This window comes from Agelaius phoeniceus, chromosome 1 (assembly GCF_051311805.1).
Source record: "Agelaius phoeniceus isolate bAgePho1 chromosome 1, bAgePho1.hap1, whole genome shotgun sequence".
NCBI lineage: Eukaryota > Metazoa > Chordata > Aves > Passeriformes > Icteridae > Agelaius > Agelaius phoeniceus.
Genome location: NC_135265.1, coordinates 105,159,173 through 105,173,329, shown reverse-complemented (window position 1 = coordinate 105,173,329; position 14,157 = coordinate 105,159,173). Strand labels below are relative to the sequence as shown.

The 14,157-nt window shown below is 36.1% G+C and overlaps 1 protein-coding gene across 4 annotated transcripts in view; it reads right to left on the bottom strand.

Moving 5' to 3' along the window:
* Positions 1-183: 183 nt before the first annotated feature.
* Positions 184-14,157, bottom strand: part of LPIN2 (lipin 2) — a 43,981-nt gene continuing 30,007 nt past the window's right edge. For 2 of the 4 annotated variants that reach the window (XM_054653134.2, XM_054652822.2), the window contains exons 9-20: positions 13,472-13,659; positions 12,185-12,278; positions 11,781-11,850; positions 11,588-11,677; positions 10,782-10,864; positions 9,520-9,664; positions 8,634-8,782; positions 8,096-8,182; positions 6,591-6,743; positions 5,429-5,543; positions 4,648-4,751; positions 184-4,334 (exon numbers count right to left, since the gene is read on the bottom strand). In XM_054653134.2, coding sequence (XP_054509109.2) covers positions 4,190-4,334; positions 4,648-4,751; positions 5,429-5,543; positions 6,591-6,743; positions 8,096-8,182; positions 8,634-8,782; positions 9,520-9,664; positions 10,782-10,864; positions 11,588-11,677; positions 11,781-11,850; positions 12,185-12,278; positions 13,472-13,659 — 1,423 coding nt within the window. In that variant the 3' untranslated portion in view covers positions 184-4,189. Of the gene's footprint in view, positions 4,335-4,643; positions 4,752-5,428; positions 5,544-6,590; positions 6,744-8,095; positions 8,183-8,633; positions 8,783-9,519; positions 9,665-10,781; positions 10,865-11,587; positions 11,678-11,780; positions 11,851-12,184; positions 12,279-13,471; positions 13,660-14,157 lie in introns of those variants that run through there. The other 2 variants (XM_054653119.2, XM_054652980.2) reach the window with 2 other exon arrangements.

Sequence of the window (14,157 nt, the reverse complement as noted above, 5' to 3'; positions counted from 1 at the left end):
TCTTATCAGCTGTATAAATACTCTGAAAAAAAAAGTAAATCAAGCCTGAAGGAAAGCAAATATACTGTATCCTGAGAAGACCAACTTAAATTCTATGCTGAACATAAACACAATTTTAATAGCCCCGTGTTTAGTCATTCAGCAGTACAATAAAGGAATTGCCAAATACCAAGTAAAGAGAAATTTTACTTTAAGTCTGTTTTTATTGTGATAACATTGTTCCGAACACCAATAAACATTGCACTGAAGTGTGGGTTGCTGTACCCAAGACAGTCCAGTCTTAACAAAAACCACTGTATTGGTATGATCACAGATTTGACATTTTAAACACACTACCTTATTAGTGATTGGGTTGCTTAATAATCAAGTATTCCACATCTTCAAGATAAAAAATGAAACAAATGACTGAAGAGAGTTTTCCCACCCTCAAAATAAACCAACATTTTAACTTTCATCTGGAAGTAATTAACACTGTAAAAAAGTCCCAAACAATTCCTTTCTATTTAGCAAATTTTAACTCTGGAAATTAAAATTTCTTCAGGTAAAAGTGACACTTTAAAGGCATCTCAAATTCTCTATCTGTGATGTTTCACTAGGAATTTGCATTACAGTCATTTAAACAACTCATCCATATGACAGCATTTTCTAGAAGACTTGCATGAAATATTAACATGAAATCTCATCTCTTTCACGTTTACCATAAATGGATTCAGAGTTTGCTTCAGAAGTCCCATAATGGAGTTGACACAAGTGTTAAAACTTTTCCAGTTGAAAAGAAAAAAAAAGGGTTTTGGAAGGCATATACCGATGACAGAAAGTTAAGACGACATGAGCCAGGATTGCACATGCACTTGTACACTGTTGGCAATGAAAGCCCAATCTTCTGAAGTACAAACATGCTTGGTACAGTAAATAAATTTTAAAAAAATTAAATCCAGAAATGCATACCCTTTAAACTGCTGATCTTTAAATCATTATAGAAACAGGTAATGTCCAAGTCACTAACAAGTTTTGAATTGCAATGTTCCTTATTTACTCCCAGACAGGTGTCATTGACTCAGCCTTTGAGGGGTTCCAACGCTAAGAGGATCTGCATCTTCAACAACACAGTCTTAACAGGGGTGTGTGTGTGCCCACAGCCAGGCACACTTAGAAGTTCCTCTTTCACAGAAAGAATGATGTAGCTTGCGCTAATTTTACACCAGTATAGCACAACTTGTTCTCAAACATTCGTTTCAGGCCACTTCTCTCCACTAAGGTAACAAAGGTCAAGCTAACACATAATTCTTATTTACCCCCTCCATGTTCATGTTGTGGCACAAGCCCACAGCTTGATAGCAACGAGATGTCTGCTCTAGAGTCAGTAAAGTGCCCAGCAGCCCCGAGAACACAGGTACACAACGACAGGCCCCATATTCTGTCCCTAAATGGGGTTAACAAACAATCTGAAAAGCTTCAAATACAAGCCAGAGTTAGAAAAACCAAACCCCCTGCCCTGCTCGTATCAGAAAGACTCAGCAACATTTACATTTTATCAAAAAACAAATATCAAACTGTAGCTGTTACAGAGAAAAACAAATCTGTTTTTTTAATTAAGCAACCTTTTGGACACTCCTACAATGCAAAGTGACATGCTAGCAGAATGAGGAGCTCTCAACAAAACTCACACAACCCCCATTTTCATACCAGCTGAAAGTACATGTATTTGGAGATATACCTGATACTGTTTTTCCACACTTCTCATTTACTCAAGACCCCACCTTGAAATCCACAGCTTATCTTTATGACAGTCTGAAAAGTTGAAGGGAATTGAAGGAAAAAAGAAAAGTGAAAAAAGAATATTAACCCAAAAAAACACAGCCAAACCATGGTAACAATCTGTCCCATTTGGGAACTCATGGTTTCATGAAGTGCTTTTATGTTTAGAAAAGCTGTGTAATACCAGGGCTACCAAGAGTAGACTTAAGCATGGTAAAGCAAATTTTGACAGCCACAAAAAGACTGTTTTAGGAAAGGCTGCTTCACTTCCTTTATGCAAAATAGAATCTTTAGATATAATATTTAATCTTGTAATTAAAATACTTTATTACGTTGGATTCTTATTTATTAATTTTAAAGTATTTAAGTGACTTAAAAGCTCAAATCACATTGATATTCAAAGCACTTGGTGATCATGAAAATTTTAGTTTCTAATGAAATCTATGGGATAAAGAGTAGGAAAAGCGAAAAAAAATACACGCAATGATGTTTGCAAGCTTTTGACGTTGAAAAAAATATGAGAAAAAAGCAGTAAAATATCCTTTGAGTTGAATCCTGTGAAAGGATTCAACTCTCTGCTAAAAGACTGAGTAGATTGGTGACCAAGAACCACAGAAGTTATTTTGTTCTCATAGTACAAAAATGAGGATGCCTTTCAATTCACTGACATGCATGACACACCGTGACAGGTAAGTTTTTTTTATCCCACTCTCCTTCTCCTGCTCTGAAAGAGATTCCAGGTTGATTTTGCTTGCCTCCACTCATTATCCAGTGTTTTATAAATAGAGGAATACACTAGAATTTTATAACTGTGGGGGGGATAGTAATTTCATTTTTAAAGTGATTTAAAAATGCCCCCCCCCCCCCCCCCCCCGAGTAGTTCACCAATTGTCCAGAGTTAGCTGATGTTACATCAGAACTGAGGGTTAGGACAGCCTGACAATTGAGAAAAAATTACTCCTGGAGAGATGTAAAATCCTCTAAATGTATGCTTTTGCAGGTAGTAAAACTGAGTGATCTGGTGTTTGAATGACTGTAGTCCTTAAGCCCTTTGGGCTGGTGGAATGATATATTCTCACATAGTTTTGTCCAAAAGAAGTCACATGCACTAATTCAACTTAAAAAGCAGCCACCTTTGCCTTCAAGTACTTTTGGAGAAAGTCAATTAGCTGCTTTTATAGCTGATAAACACCAGAACTGGAATGTAATTTGTTCACAGGCTCTGATTGGAACCTTAGGAATGACCAGCATGATGTTTGCAAATAACCCAAAACTTCTTAAAAAGAAAAAAAAAAAAAAAAAAGAAAAAAGAAAAAAAAAGTTTTATTCTGCTCTGCAGCATTTAACCATTCTCACAGCTGGAACCTCACTACTGAGTTGCATTTTCTTCCAGCTACTGAAAACCTGCAATACAGAACTCTGGAGAGACCTGCAGTAGGCAATTAAAAAATTAAATACATAATTATTTTTTAGTATTGCAATTCCCTGAATATAACCTATACATACATTTTACTGGCCTACACAGCTTACACACACATACACATTATATCTGTGCTGAAAAAGGAAATAAAAATGCCAGTTCCCCAACCCTTACAGAAATGCTCCAAGATTTTTCTTGATGAAAATTTAACATGACACAGCACAGCCTGAAAACAACAAAAGCCATACAAGTGTCTGAAGACATCTTTCATTTTAGCAAACTCATGAAATAGTTTTAACATTGTGTGTAAAAAAAAAAAGTAATAAGCAGAGTTAGTACGAGTGTGATTTGTACAAGCCCAGTCTTGTGCATGTAACAAAAGGCATATTTACATTTAAAGAGGAATTTTATGTCTTCAGAATCTGCCAGGCTAGCAAGGTCTGTATACATTTTCTGTATTCTAGCTGAGAAAGAGCACAGTGGTCTTAGGCTCTGGCTGCTTTCAAAAATGGCCTAAATGCCCATCTGAACATTAAACCACATTTTCATTAATAGGTCTGACATTCTATTTGGCAGTTTCCATACACTTTTTGGCTTCATTTTAGAAAATATACTTAAGACAACATAAAAAGAATAATCTGTGTTTACAATAAGGTCTGTATTGATGAAAATGCAAAGTCATATATTTAACCTCAGTATCTAGTTGCCCTGAAGCACTTGGGTACCATGACCATCAATGACAGGCCAATCTCAAGTGCCATAGAACAGGTATACAATAACAAACAATAAACAAACAAACAAACACAAAAACCAACACACCCTCCCACAAAAAAAAAAAAGACAGTAGCTTTGCATTTTCTTTGTTTTAAACCAATGAAATTAAAGTGATTTCTTTAGTAAGACTTACGGTACCAATATATAAATTAGCATCCTCATTAAGAAAGTTCTTCACATTTAAACTGAAGTTGTGTAGCTCAATATGAAACTCCATCTCCTGGTGAGAAGTACTTTTCAGGCCAGGTCATCCATGTTAAGGTCAGGAAGAGGCTCCCTCCAGTAGCAAAAAGAGCTGAATTCTGGGCACGGAAATGCAGAACTCTGTTCTTTATTAATCAATGGGAACACATATTCCACAAGCTCACTTAGTCTGTAATACCTGCATTAAAGGAGAAGAAAGACCATCATTTAACAGTCTAGTTACTGTTCAGCTGCAGTCAAAAGCAGCTTCAGAAGGCCAGACCAGAAAGTTCTAGTCAAATAAGGCCCTACTACCACAAAAGTGATTTTCAACTCTATTTTTCCAATTTTCATTTTGAAAAGTCTCATTCAAGTATCAAAAGCTGTAAGTCCCCAGCAAATAAGGTTTTCCACATTTCACATGTAAAAGGAGATCACAGTCATAAATGCAATTATTTTACAATCCCATTTCTGAACACTTTGTTTAGCTGCAATAACAAAAATGGTCTTACGAAGATTTGTTTCCCTTCGTCTGTTCTTGGATCAGTTCACCCTTTGGATTCACAGTAAATATTCTGCAGTCTGGAACTCCCACTTGCATGTAGGCATATACATCCTGCAAAAGCACCAATACAAGTACATGCTTCAACATTTTCTTATTCAGTGAGGTAACAAGCAATTTATCAAAGGAGTGAGAAAAGCTGATCCAAAAAGGCTACAGTAAAACTGCCCCTTAAAAAAAAGTCCTCAAGCAACAGTAAAGAAACCCCAACCCCCAAAACATACACACACACTATAAAAAAGTATTCCCCTTGCCCCCAAACACTTAATTCTTGTGCCCAAGCCTAGGACCACAAACATGCACAAAGTCTACACCACACCACTCCCTGTGACAATATTCTTACAATACCCCTCTGTCACTTAATTACAGAAGTACTGAACTGCAGAGAAAATAGAGGAACCGTACAACCAGAAAAGGGATTGAAGACTGTAAAGCACTGAATTAATGCCCTTAGGTCACAAAGCAGTCAAAAATACTTTAAAAGAATTCAGAAAGGTGGCACATATTTATTAAAGTGAGAATCCTAATACATCTTTGTAACCTTTCTCATATAAGCAGTTGTAGTAACTTTTACTTAAGGTATCTGCACGTGGCATTTCCCGACTAAACCCATAAAAGCAGCAGTGTCCCATTTCCATATTCAAATTTTCATAAACACAAAAAGAAAAGCCTGTTTATTTTGCTTCTCAAGTACATGCATTTTAACCATTCAGTTAGAAAGGTGCACTTACATTGGGCCTGTTTCCAAAAGCAGCATAAAAAGGCTGTTTGCTGGGAGCAAACAAATTCTTGATATCATTCAAACATTCAATTTTGAACTTTTCAGGCTTCTTTTCTATGACTTCCCTAAAATAAAATTTCAACAGTCAAACTCTAAATCATGATTTGATAAAAGGTATCCTCCTTTCCCCACTTATCCAGTATTTATATTCTCATTGCTTCCTGTTGCTAGCACTGGTAGATAGAGAGACAGTGCTAAGTAGGTCTCCAAGAATAATACAAGAAACAATCAAACATTCCCTCTTTTCTGACACCTACAGTAAAAAAAACAGATGAATACTGTGCATAGGCTAAGTATGAATGGAAATGGAATTCCCAGCTGTGAATGCAGCTGTGAACTGCTTTTCTGTAGCTGACTATCTGAATCAGAAGATCTAATCAAGTACACATAAGTGTACTTGTTACAACTCCTATCTCTGACAGAAGTGCGTAAGGCCCATGACATTAATGGAAGCTGCTGTCATTGCTATGGGTGACAAAATTAAAAAAAAAAAAAAAAAAAGCCCTACAAAACTTAAACAGACAAAATCCCCACCTCAAACAACCAACCCCAAACACCTGTCCATTATTAGCTCCTCCCATTAAGAATAGGCAGACTATGGCTGGTCCAAAAGATCAACTTGGTTGAACCATACCTAAACTCAATACTTTTTTTTAAGCAGCTGTATATGGAGCAATGCCAACACCACAAGATCATTTCACATTACAGCCTATATTCCCCAGATTTTTTTTATTTTCTTTCTATCTTGTGTAGTAACAGTGCACTGCAAACCTTGAAGATATGCTTCAAAAAGACAAAAATGTACTGATATAAACAGAACCTAAGAGTCATCAGTCATGGACTAGATGAATAAAGAGAAGGGAAAATGAGTTCTTCTTGGACTAGTATGTTGTGTTTTGTAGCCATTTCTAACATGCCCACAGGAACAGAAGTATACATGTGAAATTCAGACAAAACAGAGTTTTTAAATGATCACTAGAGGGACATCAAGTCTCAGTAGCAAATATAGTCCAGAGTGGAACGTTTTGTTACAGCTGTAATGCCAAATACTTTTAATCTTCTCTTTCTCTGAAATGGGGAGGGAACTGATATAGGAAATCCCACATGCTTACCTATGAAAGGCAGAAAACAAACTGCTGGGGGACAGCATGAGAGGGCCCCTGGGGAGAATTGTTCCTTTGTCATTCACCCAGTGCAGGTATCCTCTGGTGATATCTGCCATCCCAATGGCACGGGCAGAACAGTACAGGAACTTGTAGCCATTTCTAGAAAATAAATCACCAGCTTAGTTCATACTCCTGCTGAAGTTTCTTTGCAAAGGAAAGTACACAATTATAGCAATGTCCAGAGGCACCAGTTTAGGTACTGAATAGCTGCAGAGCTCTGCACACACACAAGGAAAAGACTTTTCTATTGTTAAAAGAATCTGCAAGGCATGTAGTAGTTTAAATACACAACTTAATCAAAACTGAGAAACAGGAAGTGCAAACATAATAGGGATGGTAAAAGTCAGAGGACACAATTAGGTAGACTAGACAGTGTTTAAATAAGTGCCACACTGGTTTTATTCAGCCTCTTTCAGCCCAGCTGTAGGATGACAGCAATTATTTAAATTATCTGCATCACAAAATAATGGGTGCCAGATCTCCTGTCTTTTCCACGTTGTTGGCAGAATTTGCAGTGCAGAGTGAACGATGGGTAACAACAAGCATTCATTAAGCCCCTAAATTCTTCCTGCAGACTTTGTATGTTCATCTGTTACACAGATTTGTATACAGTTACTGCATGCACAAAAGGCTTGAGTGTTTATGTGCATTTTCAAAGACTTGATTCAATTTGGCAAATAATTCCAGAACTGCTCTTCTGTTATGCACTGAATAAACAAAAACACCCACCCCAAGCCACCCAAACAAAACCCAACAAAACAGTAACATTCATGTTACCTCCCATGAAGCACAAAGGGCCACATGAAGGCCAACAATACATCCTAAGACCCCAAATATTTTTTGGAAAAAAGACTACTAAAAAACAAAGACAAAAAGTTGATTATTTTAATTTAATTCTGAAGTTTCTAACAGTTGGTCATCCTCAGTTAGCAAGTTTTATTTCTGGTATCACTGTATTTGAAATAAGTTGTTCCACAACATAAAATCTAACCTAAGGAGCACTCACCTGACTTTGGAAGCAAACTCATTAAACCAGAAAACACTAATGCATTGGAAGGACACTATGTAGTTTAAAATTTATGCCATATGATATTTCTGAAAGGCTTAGTGACCAACCTGATTCAGTGGAAAACAGACATGCATGCTTGAGAAATGATTTCTATTATGGTTCTCTTTAAGTCATGAAAATATTACACACAGTTTTTAAAAGCTACAGTGCAGAACAAAATGTCTGAGAAGGGAGCTAGTAAAAGTGGTGGCTTGCATTCCTGTAAAAGTATAGATCTGTGGAAAGAGCTTAGTTTCATTTGTGTATGACACAAGTCGTTCACTCCAGCATTTCAACCAGTTAATTTTAATAAACTGAGTAATTTTTAACAACTATCCAATTACTTGTACACTAATTCCCATATTCCAGAAAATCCTATTTGTTTCACAGATTGCATACTCACTCATTTATGGAATGATAGAGTTTTGCAATGCCCTGATGAGTCCAGTCCTTGCCAAACTGAGGGAGGATATGCCCCAAAGCATCAGACCTAAAAGGAGAATCAAAGGTACCTGACACGTGGTATATGAGTTTTGTTAAGGACAATGACTAATGAACATACAATTTAGAAAGAATATTTACAGAAATATTTCTGAAGGTTTTAACTAAAAAGAGAATTAATAAATAGTCTAGACAGAGCAATTAGTGGGGTCATACAATACAAGTCAGTTTAACCTGTAGCTGCTAAACCTGGAGAAGTCGAATAGAGGGAACAATCACATGGTAAATGTTATCATCTTGGCATTATTCTTTTAAAATATATTTTCTAGTTTGCTTTAAAGGCAAGTACAAATTAAAATAAAAAGCAACGTTATTAACAAACATCCTTTAATAGTTGTCTTAAATAAAGCTTCTTTACCCTGTTTTGAAAAGCAGGATAGGATCAATAAAGCAAGATTGAAAAAAAAAAAAAAAGAAAGAAAATCCCCTAAGATACTTACTTGGTTATTGTTCCATCAATGTCTGATATGATGATTTTATCATTCCAGTTCCAGAGGTATATTGTTCCTGCACAACGGCAAGTCCCTTGATACTGGGTTGTAATACTGAATACAACATCATTAGGGCCATCTCTGAGCTTCAACTTGGCCTGTAGAACAAAAGTAAATGAAAATGTAAGTTGCCTGACCTTTAAAATTTTTTGATTTTGGAATCATAAATGAGCTGCACAAAATGGCTCATATATTCTTCCTTGTCTATCTCGATTAACTCATCAAAAAGTGAACCATGGTTTATCACAGGCACAGTTCTGCTGTCCAAGTCTGTTGCAGCCTGGGTACATGTGTATGTCCACAGTTCTTGTACTGCTTACAGCAGCAGGTATTTCATCCTCTGCCACTTTAATTCCTGCACTACAGCAGACTTGCAGCACCATCAAACTGAACTCCCAGTTTGCAATGGGACACAACAGTATTTTCTACTTAGTGGATGCTTTCCTCAAAATTCTTCTCTGATGAAAATCATACATTTAGACAGCAGCAGGGCTAACTTTTAAGTTAAGTTAGACCGCAGTGAATAAACTGCACACCAATTTAAATGTATGCTATCACACAGATGTGCAGATCCCAGGATATCCAAACTGCAGAAGCAAACAATGCCACTTTTCTGGCAACATCTTAACATAGAAGTTTGATTACAGAACTTAATAAGAAATGACTATTTCTTAATCCAAACAGATTCTTAGGAAAAAAAAAACCAACAGAAAAAATACCAGAAATTCCCTGTAGCTGCCTACCCTTGCACAGGAATACATGTTAAATTTCTTTTTAAAGAAATTTTTTTAAGGATTTTGAACCATCCTATGCACAAGACAGGTATGTCACTTACTATCTGGTCTGAAGACAGTCTAAGTGACTTCTTGTAAGATGGAACGTTCCCATGGGGTGGATGCTCTGCTGGGGCAGAATCCATTTTCAGGGATTCCTTCAACTCCTGGGATGCTTCATCACTAGAAGAATCATCCTCTGGAGGCCTAACGTGACATCAACCAGAATAAATGTAAGCTACATAAAATCCTTCTTTAACAGAGTAATTTTATCCTATCTTATGCCAGAGTAATTTCTGCTTATGCTGAGGGTTTGCTGCTACCTGATAGCACAAATTAAGGAAGTCTATGGTCTAGTGAATGCCCAGATAAAGCCAGTACATGCCAGTAAGCAAGTAAGACTTGGAACATGCCAGTACTGGTGGAGCTCTAAATATGACTATTCCCAGCTGGCTCCATACACAATGGGTTTAGTAGAGACACAGTGTCAGGTGGTCACTAATACTGTGTTGATGAATTAGGCAAACTGCAGATGAAAAGGGACACTGAATGGGTAGTAGTGCTTCGTTTCTACAAAAAGCTGCCTCAGTTACTATGGCATTTAAATTGTGGGTGTTAGTGGAGTAGCTCACCTTTTAAGGTTATTCACAGACTTACTTTCCTGCTCATTAGAGATTTCAAGATTAAAAGAAGCATTTAGTTTCTCTGAAGTATTAAATCACAATGTATTTAGTTCTTTTAACTTTTAAGAAATGAACATTTACAAGTACCTTTGCAAAATCAAGCGGGAATATGCATATGCATATTAAATACCCTAGAATGGTAGAGTTTTGTGCTTTTAAGCACTGATAGCTATCCACCACAACTTGGGCAACATGTGAACTGTAATGAATACTATTTTATTGTTTCAATTATTTAATGTTACAAAAAATTCCACATGGTTCAAATTATTAATACAATATTAGGCCTTCACAAAAAAAAAAAAAATTATTAAAAAGTGTATCAGAAACAATATCACTGTATCTACAGAGCAGTGGCCTATTGATAAAGGTACCACGTATGTATTTGTTCTGTCACTTCTGTTATGATTTAAGAAATAAACACAACAGCATTTAGGAAATAATTGTAGCGTATTTGTAGTTCCTACAATGTTTGCTGTCACATTATTTTGCTGAGTTGTTTGCTATACACATCTGGTTCCTCTTCAGTAGCTTACATGTTTTTTTCCCACAGTACATTACTACTGAATTCTTTATTCAAAAAAAAAAAAAAAGGAAAAAAGGCACTATTCAGTCCACAGATAAGTCTTCAGACAGGAACACACCTACTATTAACTTGCTCTTTTATAGTTGCTGGCAGTTCATTTGCTCTTTGCGTCTCAGTTTTCCCCTCTTTTGCCTCTGGTATCTAAAGCAACATGATAATAAAGAATATATTGACATTTTAGGCATTTTAAACAAATCCAAGTTCAAAACAGCTACCAAATTAGTACATAAACTATATTAAGTCTCAGAATTACCATTCTATATAATAATTTCTAAAAGTTATTTTAAAAAAGGATGCTTATGAAGAAATTCTCTATTAAAGCTTTTTCTTATTTCAGGAAACAAAACTCTGTGTGCCAGAAATTGGGAAATGCTAGTTTAACATGAGAAATTTAGCATTAAAAGGAGCTGTCAGCCTTTGAGTTATACATCACTTTTGTGGGGAAGTAAGTTGAGGGCCCATACTCAAGGTTTAGAAAGCTTAATTTAGTCTAAAATGGGGTGTCTCAGCTTAAGTATTATGCAGTGCAGCACCTACTTACTTATTTGTGTGTACATTCCTAAAATATACTGCAGTGACTGAAGAGAAGCTCTGATAACTGCTTATGGCTTAGAAGAAAGAATTTTAAGATTAATGTGCAATAGGTGGATACAATAAATTTTGTTGATGCAACTAAAGCACCAAGCAATGATGCAGTATTTGAGGCTAAATAAACAGATGCAGCTACAGCTGCTGCAGCATGAGCCGGCCATCAGTGACACTGAGCAATATGAGCAGTGTTTTGAGGTACTTCTGACAAATAACTAGTTTTTTATCTTTTAACATCTAACAAAAAAAAACCCAAAACCAATAGGCCTCAGCCACCTGCTTAGTCATGCTTTCTTTCTTGCGCCAGAACCACCACCTTCCAGACTTCTTTGGCATCTTTTCTTTGACCCAAGACTCAACAGTAGCCTGAAAAATTAGACGTGTTTTAAATTAGTATAGAAAAACAAAGAGATAATCAGGTGTTACTACATACAAAATTTTCAGAGAAAGTATGCATTTATCTATTTACCTTAGGCAAACTCTTCTGAAACACCTGCAAACTCAGAATCATCGGAGCAGCCAATGCCCAGTTATAATACCTGTTTTAAAACACATTTTTGGTAAGATATTACAAAATCTACAGATCAATAAATATCAGCATGAAAAACTTGCCCTTGTGTTGATGAAAACATGTATTTGCTACCAACCACTAACATTTTCTGCAAGCAGAGTAATTTTAATATATACGATTCAACATCAGTGGCAATTACAGGAAAGAAATCTCACTTAAGCTAAAGCTAAATTTAATGCAAATCCTTAGTTCAAACAGATTCACACACAAACTGCAATGGAAGTTGAGAAACATGCTCACTTCAGAGACCAGCTCTGAAATGGGCTTTTATATAACCTAATTACAAGAGACAGAGAATTTACCTGTTATAAATCCGTATTACCAAATTAGGATTGTCTATGAGCCCAGGGTTTTCAGCAAATTCATGATAAGTAATGATATGTTCCATGAACTTTTCTGCAATAGAAAGAGATTTTAATTAGAAAGTAATAACATAAAATCCCAAGATGTCTGATTAGTTTACATCTAGGCAAATCCCTTCTGTCATTTCAGAGTGCTGATCCTGCAGCATCACTAAAGATGTGCTAATTGAGGCCTACCTGTCAAGGGTCCTGTGATTGCCTCCTCCCTACAGAAAAAGCCTTGAATCACTTCAACAGTCACAGTAAAGAGCACTAAGAAATTAGAAGAGGAAGGATAAGGAGGAACTAATTCAGTTCAAAGGCTGGAGAAAGAAAGCCATGCTTGTCTAGGCAAATTTTCTTCCAAAATTATGACTGCAGGTAAGGGGCTTACAAACTACACTAGAAAAAAGAGGGGGAAGGCTGATGCCAGCTTTTCAGGTTTGAAAAACTACTACTATCACTAAGTAGCCTTTTCACAACTAGTTTCTATATATGTTTGCAGAAATCCATGATTCAGTGGAAGATCCCTGCAATCAAGACATCCTTCTTTCCAATCAAATCCAGTACTGCCACCACGTTACCACAAGAACAGTCCTGAGTCTTTATTAATAAGCACCTAAATGTCACTTAAAGTATTAGAGACTGGATGATCATTTAAAAAAGTAATGTTAAAACACTGCAGTATATGTCCATGAAGATTTCATGCTCCTAAAAGCTCCTTCAAAAATACATACAACTTCAATAGTAAATAGACTAAAGTATTAAGAGAAAAAAAAACAGCTAGTAAAAATCTAGAGGTTAACAATCATTTAGGATAGAAGTAGATGAGAAAATATAGTCCAACACAAAGGGGTTTTTTATCACTTGAAAAAAACTGAAAAATTAGAAAAATTGTCAGGCAATTGGAAAGAAAATGAATTGTTAAGATTTACATAGGACTAAGCAAGGACTGGCAACCAGAAATCAATGTAGTTGGTCAGATAAATAATATATAGTACAAAAAAGGAGACACAAAGATTCTCAAGACATCAAGTGTCCTTGATCAATATGAGGTTCAATTCTGCTATCTCTGCTTGGCAAATGCTTGAAAATTTTAGAAAAATTAAAGACTTTCTATCCCCTTTTCTCAATGTGAGCATAGTTAATAAGCCAAAGTTCTGTAAGGAAGAAATCTGAGCATTCAAGCCACTTCATTTGTTTAGCTGCCTGAGCTCTATTCCTGTTTATACTTAGTCTTTCACATACCTTTAGAAATCTCTCCATTTTCATTGAGACCTCCACAAAGTGAAAGTGTAACATCAGGCAAGTCCATAGCAGAATCAGACATGCACTCTGTACCACTATCAGCAGCAGCACTTCCCACTGACTGGGGTGACTGGGAACCAGAAAGGGTATCTGACTCTGTCCACTGCCTGAAGCCAGGATCAGAATCACTAAAGGAAAGTGAAAAGTATTTTACTTGCAAAAAAATGTAGCTCTTAGGTTACAGAACACACTATACAATTACTCCCCCCAAAAAATCTTGCCTTTGAATTATTTACTTCATTTCACAATATAAATTTAAAACCAACCTAACAAAAACCCCAGAAACACACATCAAACACCAACCCTTCATAATATTGGCAGACTGTTTCCAGTTCTCCTAACATCCCCTCAATTTGGCAATAATTGCATTTCTTGCCTAAATTGGCTTTAAATGAAAAAAACATCCTCTGTATTCTACTTCTGCAGAATAATACTGTGCCCTTCAGTCTTTACCAGAAAGTTGTAAAGTAAGGAAAAAAGGGCACAGCTTTTTTGTGTTTTTAGAATGCTGTCTGTTGCAGAATGTACAATAGAAAAGAAAAATGACCTTTTAAAAAAAAAATCACATTGTCATTTAAGGCTGGAGTCACTAGTTTGATCCAATGAAAAGTTTACAACATGGCTGA